At 56.2% G+C, this 12,952-nt stretch overlaps 4 protein-coding genes across 4 annotated transcripts; 2 read left to right on the forward strand and 2 right to left on the reverse strand.

Moving 5' to 3' along the window:
• Positions 1-2,422: 2,422 nt before the first annotated feature.
• On the forward strand, positions 2,423-2,608 carry ColSpa_01263 (uncharacterized protein; the record flags this gene model as incomplete). Its single annotated transcript, XM_049267475.1, has 1 exon — positions 2,423-2,608. The coding sequence occupies one exon, from the start codon at positions 2,423-2,425 to the stop codon at positions 2,606-2,608; it is 186 nt and encodes a 61-aa protein (XP_049123432.1).
• Positions 2,609-6,422: 3,814 nt separating this feature from the next.
• ColSpa_01264 (glucosidase 2 subunit alpha) lies at positions 6,423-9,284 on the reverse strand (the record flags this gene model as incomplete). The annotated part of the gene is made up of 1 exon (XM_049267476.1): positions 6,423-9,284. One exon carries the CDS (start codon positions 9,282-9,284, stop codon positions 6,423-6,425), a length of 2,862 nt encoding a protein of 953 aa, XP_049123433.1.
• A 1,470-nt stretch (positions 9,285-10,754) lies between these two features.
• Positions 10,755-11,678, forward strand: ColSpa_01265 (nucleoside diphosphate kinase; the record flags this gene model as incomplete). Its single annotated transcript, XM_049267477.1, has 7 exons — positions 10,755-10,771; positions 10,950-10,980; positions 11,046-11,089; positions 11,147-11,205; positions 11,258-11,302; positions 11,355-11,420; positions 11,479-11,678. The coding sequence occupies 7 exons, from the start codon at positions 10,755-10,757 to the stop codon at positions 11,676-11,678; spliced, it is 462 nt and encodes a 153-aa protein (XP_049123434.1).
• A 175-nt stretch (positions 11,679-11,853) lies between these two features.
• On the reverse strand, positions 11,854-12,720 carry ColSpa_01266 (uncharacterized protein; the record flags this gene model as incomplete). Its single annotated transcript, XM_049267478.1, has 1 exon — positions 11,854-12,720. One exon carries the CDS (start codon positions 12,718-12,720, stop codon positions 11,854-11,856), a length of 867 nt encoding a protein of 288 aa, XP_049123435.1.
• Positions 12,721-12,952: the final 232 nt, after the last annotated feature.

Here is a 12,952-nt window from a genome sequence, read left to right on the forward strand (position 1 = left end):
AATGGTAGAGTACGCTTGGTCGCGGTCGGTTCGTTATTGACGCGCCTCGCTGTATTGCTCGGCGAGGACGGGAATGGGATGACAAGACGCCGGATACAAATAGCCTGTGGCTATTCCCAGGGTCTAGTTGCCGTTGCTGTCTAGCTGAATTACACCACCACCGAGCTGTCGGAGGATTGGCGATGGATGGGATCAAAGGCTCTTCAGCTAAGAAGAGACTAAATGCCCGCCGGTGTTGGAACTGTTGAATGTCGGTTACTTCCCTTTTCCCCCGTGGTGAAGTGTAGGGGCAGGAGCAGCTGGGGAAGGAGAGGGAAAGAGCTGGGGAAGGAGCTTCTTTTGCAGGACGAGGGGAGGAAGGTGTGGATGAAATATTTCCTGGGTGCAAGATCAACAGAGGTAGAAAGTCACAACGTACTCGGTGCCTACCCTGGGTGATGCAACAGGGTCTAGGTAGGGGAACGAGACCGAATAGGCAATGGGTCCTCCGTGCAGGTACGGGGATGATGTGTGTGCGTGTGTGTATTAAGGTGTCCCTTGGGTGATGGAAGAGCAAGAGGCCAAGCAGCAAGCAGAACAGAGCAGCTACGCTACTTGGAACCCAGATGGATACACAGCCAAAGGAAGCTCCAGTGTGTCTGTCCCAATGGCTGAGAGGTGCGTGGATGCGTGGGTGCGTCTCCCTCCTCCCACCCCCCCGGTCTCGCTGGTCATTTAAGAAAACAGGGACTCCTGTGAGTAGAAAACTGGATCCTGATCTCTGGCATTGGAGGGGCCCCCGGTCGCGGGTGTTTGAGCTCATTGAACCCAACCGACCAAGGGCAAACCAAGAATCGACGACGGGCGACATGTGCCCCAGAATTCCATCTGCATGGCCGGCCTCGTCGCCCACTCTCCCACTCGCATCATCCAAACCCAGTGGTCGTGTTGCGGCGCCACGTCGGTGCCCAGAGGTAAAACTGGGGAGACGAAATGCTGATCGCGCCTGGGAGGGGGCCCATGGCGCACTGGTCTGTCGTCCTTTCTCGTCATTAGCATTTGGATAATAATTGGGTCTCCATTCTTTTGGCTGGAGTCGTGCAGGTTCTTGGTCGATTAGTCGTGTCCTTATTTGGGGAGGACTTGGTGGAGTGCGTGGAGTGACCATGAGAGTTCGATCAAGTTGACTTTTCGGGGGAGGGAGGGAGCTTGGGCGAGTGTGATGGAGGTGCGGTGGCAGTGGCGGCAGCGGCTGGCGAACAGGCGCAGGCTCGCCATGGGGCCCGTGGTGCATTTTGACAGCAAAGAGCCTCTGCATCTCTGGCCAAGCACGCCGGGTTGGACGATGCTTGGATCCTGCGTCCCACCGGGATGTTGCTTTCCAGAGATCGAAACTCTCCTTCAATTCATCCCATTCATCCCATTTCCACGACATGATCCACGGATTTCGGCGATTCCAAGGGCACGAAACTGGAGCTCCGGGGCTCTCATCCTCTTCGATATAGGGGGGACCCTGAACAATACTATGTACGGCCATCAAGTTGATTGATTGCTCGGGGGCACCGCAGCGTGAGCGATAAGGCAAGCCATGGCTGCCCCTTGGTTGCAACATTGCAATTAATCCAAAGCCCGTTTCCACCCTTGCCTGTTCGTCGTTGGCCGAGACTCTGCTGTTCTGCAGCGCGGCATACAGAGTACGCAGTCCACTCAGTCCTGCGCTGCCGCTTGCATTGCGTATTGTCGTGCAGGTGTGCAGGTGCGCAGGTAGCTTCCCGCATCACCAAGACACCAAGACACCATCGCAACGCGCCTTGCTCCCCCCATCGTGCTCGCTACGCGGCAGCTCTAGGCTAAATGGCGGCTAGCGCCTCGAGACATCCACCCAGGGACCTGTTAGCCTCCGAAGCTGGGGCAACTCTCAGACTCTCATCATCGTCATAATTCTCCATCAGACTTCAGACTTCATCATCGCCGCGCATGCGCATTGAGACGACGACGCGATGCAAGTCAGATCCAGATCTCTCCTTACTCAGACCCTAAACATACACATCATCGAAACCGCCTCATTGGGTCTCATAAACAGAGGACCGACTGGCCGCGAATCCTGTGGTTTTAGCCGCTGGGGCAGACCCCCACAGGCCTCGAATCCACCATCGCCTGTCATCGCGATCCTTTCCCACGCCTCTCGCACCGTCGTCCGCACGCCCCATCCCTGAACAAACGCACAAACGCCCTGTGGGTGTCAACACACCACCCGGTTGGTGGGCGTGGCTTTCTCTGAGACACTGAGGCTCTCTGCTGCGTTGCACCGAACCATCTCTCCCGCTCCGCGAACAGACGGTCACTGATCATCCATCTCACGCTGCCTCCCGAATCGTCGTGCCGGACAGGGGAGACGGCATGAAGAAGGGCTGAAGGGGCTAGAACACCATCAAACGCGCACATGGCCGCCACCACCTCCCAAGTCCCCGAGAGCCTTGCAAGCCACGCTCAACAGAAACAGCGTCGCGGTGGTGGTAGCGGTTGCTGTGATGGTGGTGGTGGTAGTGTACCTCCCAAGGCCGTACAAGCTTACGGTGAAAAGGACCGAAGAGACCAAGCGCCAGCAGTCGCCAACGCCAGCCAGTGACGACAAGTGTGCTTTCACTCTGCGAGTCGAGTCTGCACTCACGCCCGAGGGGACATAGATGGTTGGTGGCCGAATGGCCAGACGGTGAATAACGAGAGCCCGAAGCGCGGGAGAACAACTGTCATCAAGCACTAACGACGGGTCAAACTGGCCCCAATACGAGCACCACCGCAAATCCATTCCATGAGCGGAACCCATCGCAGAAGCGGTGTGTCTTGGCAGCGGTCCAGCGCAGCGGCACTTTGGATCTCCCAATCTGTCCGTCGCCTGTGGCCTGTCACTCACATCCATCGGCCGACGGATGGCGCACCTCCAAGGAGACGAAGGACTGGGCAAACTGGCTGCTGCATTAAAGTCTCTACGCAACATTGCCCATCGTCTACCCCATTGAATATAATCGACTCGGAATTTCTGCACCATCGGCCACCAGTATCGCCAACCCCCCCCCCCCCCCAGAAAAACATCAAGACTCTCTCCCGATGGACGCCTTCTTCGAGTGTGTTTGTTCCTTTACTCCTAGGGTTCAGCGTTGCCAGTCTTCAGCGCTCGCTCCTTCCCATCTCAAATTCGCTCAGTCGGCAGGCAAGGGCGAAGACTTGGTACCCCCACTCTTCCCCTGTTAGTGGCTCCACCCATCGCGGCTGACGTCACGGTGCATCCTCCCATGTTCCGCAATCGACGACTGTAAAACCGGTCCCCTCGCCCGTTTTTCTCCCCCTGCCAAGACTCCAGGACCCGGCGCTGAGCCCCTTATCCTCAGCTCGGCCCACCGTTCCCCGAAGCTTCGAGCTCACTGTATCCAACCCCGGTGCCGTCACTGTCCGACGTCCCTGCTTTTGGCGCGTCCTCGACAGTGCCGACTGTCGGCCAGTGTCCTTTGGATACGGAGCCCAGTTGGTCTCCCAGAAGTTCCAGCAAACCTCTGGAAGAAATGAAAGAACGGGCTTCCTGCTCTCATCCCCAGATCGACTGGGCCTGGACCTCTGGGCTCCGCGGGCCCGCGGGCGAAGCTTTCAGTCAAGCCAGTCATGTCCGTCCCGAGAACCACTATTTCCTGGATCACTCGCAGACTTTGGGATTGAGATGGCAGTACCATAACACATTAGACACCTATATGCAGGGAATCTCTCGGCATCGCACTCACTGCCGTGTGTGCCAATGCTGCTTGCTCGTTGGACGCCGCCCGCAGTCACACCCTCGGCCGTTTCAACCAGAGCCATATTCCTAAACAACAACGCTTCCAATCGCGCCGTGAGACATGCTTTAATATCACGCCCACCCACCCCTCACGCTCAATAGGGCCGCCTTCTAGTGTAGCTCCTAGGGAATTCCGACCCTCCTGAAAATCTCCCTCCTCGCGCGTCTCTAGCTGCCTTAGTGCGGGAAGAGGCCCCTGGGCACAGCGTTGGTGATCACCACGTCACTTACGGCTTGCCGTCTTGAGTCTCCCGCTCGTCCGCCGCCCTAAAGTCGTTTGCCACCACCGCCGCCATCGTCCATGTCATTGGCAATGTTTGGTATACTGGTACACTGCCCAGCGCCGAAAGAATGCTGAATGCAGGTACCGCACACGTTTTCGATTGCTCCTTGGTCGCATCCATTCCGTGTAAAACTTTTCTCTCTTGCTACCTACTGAGTTCCCAAAATAGCTACCAGAGCCGCTGTTGCTACGTAGTTTCGCGGGCAGGCACAGCACCAAGATCCAAGTTCATCCAGGACGAAATTGTGGTTCATCACAGCTCGGGTGTGGCAATGCCCCCTGGGTCGCACAATTACTATGGTAGTATAGGCACGCGCAAGACAACAGCATCACCCTACATCAGCGGATTCCAGGCCCGCTCGATAGACTTAATCGCTGTCAGATCACCGAAACTGCAGAGCCAGCAAAGTCAGCAGCAACATGGCGTCATAGTCCCAACAACACAGACATTGCAATCCCCGAATGCTCGCAGGTTACAGTGATGGTCAAGCTTTCCAACCCCAAAAAATCATCGCGCGCATCTCCCGAAGAGTCATCCTGCGCCCGCAAATGTCTGTCCCAGCAAAGTCGTGATCGGCGTCAACCCAGCAAACAGCTTTGAGTCGAGCAAATCCCCTGGCATCCACGCTGCCACGGTCGTCAGGTCGGACAGGGAGGCACATCTCGGCTGCCGCCACATTTCCCGTCCGCTTTTTCTGAGCGATCTCTCGAGGCCCTGCTTGACCCAACATTTGGTCTTGGAACAGGCCGATTAAGATTGAGAACACCAGACCGCCCCTTTGACCAGCTGATTGCTGGAAATGCTAGACGATTTGCAGCAGGCCATTCGTCGCCCGTGCCTGTCGTCTCGGAGCCTCCCCCGTTCGGCCGCCAGACTTCTCCCCCCCTGGGCGACTTTAACCTGACGGCGTACCCTGACCTTGCCATGCGCCTCTCTCTCAGGGCCTCCCGGGCCCCAGGCCACCCGCTTAGCGCAGCCTGGAAATAGAGAACCGCCCACCGAGCCAATCGCGCCGGCGCGGAACGTGAGGAGAGCGCCGGCCGCGACGCGACGTTTCTTCACATGCAAGGCTCCTAGCATCTGACGCCCCTAATCACCACCGTGCCTTCATGCCAGTGCGGCGATAACGGGAATTGAAAAGGGGCGCCGCCGCGGTCCAATGAAGAGAGTTTGCTTATCTCTTTCAACAAGACGCGTTACGAATCATGCCATCGGCGTCTCGAGTCCATGCTTCATTTTCTCATCTTTTATTATTTTGCCTTTCTCTGATGCTTTCAGCACTTTACCCGGGAGAAACACCCCCCTCCATGAAGCTTTCCGCACCGTGCATGTATGCCCCTGAACTACTGCATAATGATAAGAATACGGGGAACATGCAGTGTAACTTTTCACGGGCGAGGGCGAAAGCACATCATGACTCGGATGGAGCTCACAAGAAGTCGCCCAAGACCACTGGCCATCACCCCAAGAAGACCACCAGATTAACCTTCCCGACGTGTCCGGGGCCCCTTTCCCAACAGCTCGGATAATGCCCATGGTCAAGTGGGAGGAGGTAGTCGTTCAGAGCAAAGATCACCTGCGGGCCACTCAGCTCTACACGCTCAGCAGGTCCTCCGCTCCAGTAGTGTTAAAAAAAAACCCGATAAATTTAGTATAAAATATAACAAAATAAAAATAAATGGAATAAGGAAACAAGACAAGCCCACCAGCCAAACCTCGCGGTCCGCACGACGTCGCAGACGAGCGAGGCTGAGTTCCCCGTCGCGGGTCGTCGTCGGGGACGAGAGGGGGACCGGGGGTCCGTTGTTGCTCAACTGGTCCCCCGACGCGTGGAGGCGCGGAGCTTTGGCGAACTGTCACTGTCACTGGGGCAGGGCAGGCAGTATGGCGCCCATGGCCGCTGTGGTTTCTTGGATTCTGGGCCTGGGACGTCGAGGAGATTTGGCGGAACCCTCGTGAGAAAGTTTTGAGGCTCCACGGAGTCCACCCCGACGGACCCCGTCCGCGAACCACGGCCCCTACCGTCGACCCGGTTCTGGATCGGTTAAACGAAATCACACGGAGCCAAATCTATTCATGAACTTCCTTCTTCTTGCTTTGTCAAGTGTCTCCTCTAATGAAGCTTCTACTGGCTGCTTAATTTCCCGTTCATCAACCCCGGCAGCGATCTGCGCAATTGGCTCTCTCTAATCCTGGTGCGCAGACCTTGACCGCTCTCTGAGGGTTGTCCACCGCCGAAGTATTTGCAGGTATGTAATGACAGAGCTTTAAACTGTCATGGTGCCTTGAAACCAGCCTGTACCTCCAATGCGCCTGTGCAACATTGGCCTTTCCTAAGCCAACTTGATGCTCCAGTCGTCTCCGACGCGGGCACCGACTCTGCCCACAACAGCGTACGCGGCGTTGCCCTTCTCGGCTGCGTGGTACTGCACGGGGACAGTCCAGGTATTGCCCGCCGACTCGACGGTGACCTCCTTCTTGTTGAGAGCGGCCGGCGCGCCAACAATGATGATCTTGTCGACGTAAACCTCCTTCATGGCCTTGAGCCAGGAACCAGCCTTGACCGACTTGGTGTCGCGGCCCTCGGCGTCGGAGGACGTGAGGGTGCTGCCGGCAAGGTTGAACTTGCGGTAGATGTACTGGCCCTTCTCGTGGTCGAAAGAGTCTCCGTCGTCGACGTACAGCTCGCCCTCGGCCTTGCCATCCTTGCTGACACTGACGACCAGCGTGTAGTCGTCAAAGCGCATGAGCTTGGTGGAACGGCGAGGACGATCACGGCGAGGGAAGATGTGACCACCACGCATGAGCAGCGCGACCTGGTCGAGAGCCACGTCCTTGGTAAGGTACTGGCCCTTCTTGGTAAGGAGCTTCTCGTAGGTAAAGTAGTCGTAGTAGACCTCGTCGTCGGGGATGAAAATGTCGATAGACTCCTTGTCCTTCTCGACAACGGGCTTGTGAAGCAGACCGGTCGAACCAACAAACAGCTGATCGTCGATGGCGAACCCAGATTCCTCATTGGGGTGGGTCCAGAACATCGGGCGCACGATCGGGCTGCCGTCTCTGTGGGCGTGGAAGAAGGCCGTGTACCACGAAGGCATCAGGCTGTATCGGAGACGGATAGCAGCCGTGAGGATGCTCCTGAACGGCTCTGCAAGCATGTAGGGCTCCCGGCGGCGGGCATCAATGTGGGCGTGGCCACGGAAGAAGGGGTAAAAGGCACCACCCTGGTACCAACGGGCCATAAGCTCTGGTTCGGGGTTACCGAAGAAGCCGCCAACGTCGGCGCCAGCAAAGGGGAAGCCTGAGATACCCTGGTTCAGGACCATGGGAACGGCAGCGCCCAGGTGCTCCCACGACGCCTGGTTATCTCCGGTCCACATAGCGCCGAGTCGCTGGGAGCCGGCGTAGAAGGAGCGGGTAAGGACGAAAGGCCTGCGGAGCTCGCCCTTCTTACGAGTAAGGAGAGCCTCAAAGGTGGCGTTGTGGAAGGTCATACCGTTGATGTTGTGTACATCACGGTGCTCCCAGCCTCCATGGTGAATGTTGTCCTTGGGCATCGTAACCTCGGGACCGTTGAAGACGGAGGGCTCGTTCATGTCGTTCCAGATAAACGTGTTCTCCATAGTGCCCTTGAAAGTGTCGTAGTTGAAGAGACCACTCCACCACTCAACTGCCTTAGGGTTGAAGCAGTCGACCCAGTGCGACGAACCAGGCCAGCACCAACCCTCGAAAGGCTTGCCCTCCTTGTTCAGGACAGCGAGGCCCTTGGAGTTCATCTGCTCCGTAATGTCGTACTTCCCCTCGTTCTTAATGTGGGGATCGATGATGACCACGAGGTTTCTCCCGTGCTCATCGAGGGCCTTGCCCATGCCGATAGGGTCCTTGAACATGTCGCCATCCCAGGTGAAGTACTTCTTGCCGTCGGTGTATTCAATATCGAGCCAAATGACGTCGTAAGGAATCTTGAACTTATCAAACTTGCGATCAACGTCCTTGACATCATCATCAGAGATATAGTTCCAGCGGCACTGGTGGTAGCCGAGCGAGAACTCCTGGGGCATGGCAGTGGTACCGGTAAGCTCCCCATAGTTCTTGGAGATGTCCTTGGGGGAAGGGCCTAGGAAGATGAAGACATCGAGAATGCCAGACTCGGAGATCCAGTGGGTCTGTGTGTTGGTCCTGGAGCCAACGCCAAGGGCCAAGGGGTTGGACGAGCTCTTCTCCTTGGTGATATCGATCCATGTCTCAGCGCCGTTGAGCCAGAAGACACCGACAGTGGAGTCCTTGCGGTGCGCCTGCATGAAGGGAATGGCTCCGTAAAGAGTCATCGGGCTGTCAAGGACGTACTCAAAGACGTCGGAGTTGTAGAGCCTGTAAGGTTCGGTGTACTTGCCGTCGCCGCCACGGGTCTCCTTCAGAGACAGCGGGCCAGCGTGCTCCGGAATACCGAAGACGTGCTCGTATCCGACAAAGGAGATGTCGAGGGCGACGCTCTCAGGGCCACGGGGCTTGGAGTCGGTGTTACCACCAAAAGTCTCGTCCCACCAGGTGCTCTCGTCCTCCTTCTTGACGTCAGTGGACTCGGCGGTGTCGGACTTCTCCGTGTTCTCCTCCTCGCCCTCCTTCTTCTCCTCGGCGGGCTTCTCGACCTTGGGGCGCCAGTGCTCCATGTTGAGCAAGCCGCGGTCGTTGATCTTGATGTGTGAAGAGCCACCGCGCTTGAAATCGACGCTGAAGGGAGAGAACTTGATGACAGCCTCGAACTTGGAGGAGGGACCGTACTGGACAGTGATCTGGTCCTTGTCCTGGTAGGCAACCTTGGCGTCCTTATCTAGGTTGAGGCCACCGACGATGGTGTGCTTTTCGGCCTCGTTGTAACGCTCCTTGCGGGCGGGGCTGTCGTTACGCAACTGGATTTCGCCCTTCTGGCGCTTCTCTTCGTCGACGCTTACGCGAGCGGTGCCAGACTCAAGGAAGGAGACGGTGATGGGAAGGCGGACGGTTTCCTGGGCATCGTTGATGGTCTTGAGGATAACAGCTTGAAGCTGACCGTCTTTGAAGGAGGTAGATTCGGGGAGAATATTGTAGGGGGCAGCCCAGGTGGAGGCCTGGGAGACGGCGTTGTCGGCGTACTCGCGGTTGCGCTTGCAGAAGCCGGACTGGTGGCACTTCTTGAAGTCATTTTCCTTAACCATGACTGCGATTGTTTCCGTCAGTACGGCGTCGAGATCAACGTTCAAAAGCTAAGATGAAGCAGGACAAAAGTCATGGCGTCACGAGGAATTCCTCACCTGCAGGCTGGATCATGCAGCTCAGTGCCACCAGTACACCAAAGAAAGTTGTCCATTTGACGGACAACCTGCCGAGGGACCGCATGGCGGAGGGGGGGATTCGTGTTCACGCGTTCGTCCAAGAGAAATGAGAAGTCGGAAGAGAATTGCAATCAAGAAGAGAATATGGGAGCATTAAGAAGGTGATGCTTCTCTGTGGTGCTCCCTTGTCGATTGTTTAGTTGGCTGTATTTTTTGGGTTGATGGGATGGGTTGTCGTGGGCGGAAGGTACTTGCGGGAAGGTGAGACGCCCGAAGTTCAACAGCTGTCCCCTTGGTAGCTCCGATTCGGGTCTAGTGCGGGTCGTCAAGCTGCAGGAGGCAGGGGAGGTTTTGGGGAAGAAACGTTTACCCGAATACTGCTAGTTGGCATTGATGCATATATCCAGTCGATGTCTTTTACCCCGCCATCGTAGGAGAGGACCCGAGATGCTGCAGTCTATCAGGGTTCAATTCACGAGACACGTATAGCACTTATGGGGCTGAAGTGGTGTATCACTCATGCACCACACTGAATTAGTCGACATGGCAATTGGTATTATTCCAGGTGGTTCTTGTCTCCTCTACTGGCTAGGGCGGTGAGAAGCAATTGCTCCGTAAGAGCTAAAAGGGTATATTCATATAAGCGGTATCTGCACGGTGCGTACCTGGATCGATACAGCTTGCTTTTACACTCGTATGTCGCTGTTCAGGCATCTCACTCACCTCGCCTAAATCAGCTTGCTTGCACTGAATGTAAACAAAACAGCATCTGAGCTTCTTTTCACCCAATCTCTAGTCAATTGGCCGCGCATCCTTCGGTCCAAGTGGTTTGTAACTTACGAACCCTCCTATTTGAAAGAGAAGCGGGTAAGCGATCACCGAGCAGTCTCAGTCTCCATCCCCTCTACTCAAGACAGCATGCTGAGTTGTCCATAAGAAAACAGGCGGTCTAACCACAGTGCCAGGCTGCCGTGTTCCAAGCCAGCTCCACTGTACAGCCTACCTTGGGTAGCGTGTCCAAAGTGTCAAGCGGCAAGCCATGGCTGAACCCGGACCCCACCACTCGCAGGATGGTGACCCCGCCTCGTCGAAGCACAAGAAGCGGCAGCAGAATAATGCAGACGAAAGCTTCCCCGAATACGCCCGCCGCACCGCTGAAAAGCTGCCCCACCTACATTCATAATTCTCGCGCTCCTCTTCGGCTTGTACATAATTTTTTCCTCGAGCCAACAAAACCAGCGGTCAGCAGCAGATCTTTCTTCTCCCGCCGTCCCCTCCGTTGTCACCACCACAATCTACCAACAACAACACACTCCTCTTCCCACAGACCTTGTCGTTGATACCTCGCCCAAAATGTCTACCGAGCAGACGTAAGTGTCCTGTCCATCTGTTGCCTTAAACTGCACCGCAGCATCTGCTGCGTCTCTTTGTCTCTCTGCCGCTCCCCTGAAGAATTACCCCGCCATCGTGGCAGGTTTCGGGCAGAGAGGGGCACACACCACCACACGTCGAATCTCCAGAAGACAAAATCCGCTGACCTTGAGACAGCTTCATTGCCATCAAGCCTGACGGCGTTCAGGTACGCTTCATCATCTGACGGCCAGGCTGCCTATTGTATGCTGCAGCAAGCTGACTTGATTACAGCGCGGCCTGATCGGCCCCATCGTCTCTCGCTTCGAGAGCCGTGGGTAAGTTTTCACCCCAAAGATCAATGGCTGCGACGCACTCTGACACCTTTCCTACAGCTTCAAGCTCGTCGCCATCAAGCTTGTCACCCCCGGCAAGGACCACCTCGAGGCTCACTGTTAGCATTCCCCGACCCCTGCCGCCACATCGCATTGCTAACCGCCCGCTAGACGCTGACCTCAAGGACAAGCCCTTCTTCGGTGGCCTCATCCAGTGTATGCTCTTATCTCGTACACTACATCTGGTTCCTGGCTGACAATACTACAGACATGCTTTCTGGCCCCATCTGCGCCATGGTCTGGGAGGGCCGTGACGCCGTCAAGACTGGCCGCAGTAAGTACCGCAAACACCCCAATCCACCACAAACTCTTGCTGACCCTGTCTCTTCTAGCCATCCTCGGTGCCACCAACCCCCTTGCCTCTGCCCCCGGCACCATCCGTGGCGACTACGCCATCGACGTCGGCCGCAACGTCTGCCACGGCTCCGACTCCGTCGAGAACGCCAAGAAGGAGATTGCTCTCTGGTTCAAGGACGGTGAGGCTGTCCAGTACAAGTCTTCCCAGTTCGACTGGATCTACGAGAAGCCTTAAATTTCTTGTCCGCTAGTTGCACGAGCCAAAAACGTCCCTGATCCGCTCGCCGGATGAATGAGATGCTAGTTGGCATGTCGATAGGTTGATACAGAAAAGTTCAAGGTCAATAAAACAAATCCATGGCGTTCAAAAGCCACATCATCTCGTTCCATTCACCTCGGTTATATTGTGATTATCGACTTGATCTGAAGATGCCGCGTGCTCTTCCCATGACGCCCGCAAACCAAGGCGTTCCCCAAACGCTGACTAGTATCCGCGCCGGCAGCAGTGCCTTCGTGATCGCCCAAGCCATGGCAACCTCGACCACAACCTTGTACTTTCCGTCCTTCTGCCAACTCTCCAGCAGATCATGCGTACTCTGCCCAGCATCTGCCGTCGAGTCACTTGTCTCAAAATCCTCACTCTTGTCCAGCTCCCCCGTCATGGTCCCGCGGTCCCTAGCCTCGAACCCAAACCACCCCTTCCTGCTGAAGTACCTCTCTGCCATACCGACCCCATCGCGGACATACCCCGCCCAGTGGCCTGTAACGTATTCGAGAGGTAGAAAATTGGTGTAGTGGAAGAGCCCGAAAAGGCCGAGCAAAGGCACGACCGCCGTAATTTCATGGAGGACGAGAAAGGCGATGATGTGCGACAGAGGCGCTTTCCGGAGGCCTGTAGTGTATCTCTGAAAACGGAGGGGGACGCGGTCGAGGAGGCGTTGCGCGGCGCGGGCGGTGGAGGAAGAGGAGGGAGGGGAATTTGTCGAGGTGTTGCGGAGCGTGGTTCTCGTCGTTGTCGGCTTGCGTGGACGAAGGTTCGGCCGGACCCTCGCGAACGCGCGGCTTGCAAACATGACGGAGGCCTTGTTCCAATTGACGCGCACAGCTTTCAAATTTCGGGAGATGACTGGCGGAATTGGGCAGCGCGGGTGTAGAGTGATAGTGTTGGGAATGACGGAAGCTTTGGCGCGAGATGACGAGAAGAGCTCACGGTGGGGCGGCAAGAAGCTTGGGGCTCGCCGAAGGGACTGGCCCGAAATGACCGAGCGGGCCGCCATACCGGCCGAGAGACCAACAACGCCCGAGTTGTTGAGGTGATATTAATTCGATCGCATTTATCAGTTTCGGTCATAGATCAGACTAGTGAACTAGGATTATCTGAAAACTTTGTTTTCATGTATACAGGTATACGTATTAGAGCTAGAAGACCTTGTTTTTCGTATTAACTCAAACATTTCTATGCCATCAGAAAGGTAGCATATAAACGCGGACATGAGTTACACTTATGGG

The sequence above is a fragment of the Colletotrichum spaethianum genome (assembly GCF_022836535.1).
Source record: "Colletotrichum spaethianum MAFF 239500 DNA, contig02, whole genome shotgun sequence".
NCBI classification, from domain to species: Eukaryota; Fungi; Ascomycota; class Sordariomycetes; order Glomerellales; family Glomerellaceae; genus Colletotrichum; species Colletotrichum spaethianum.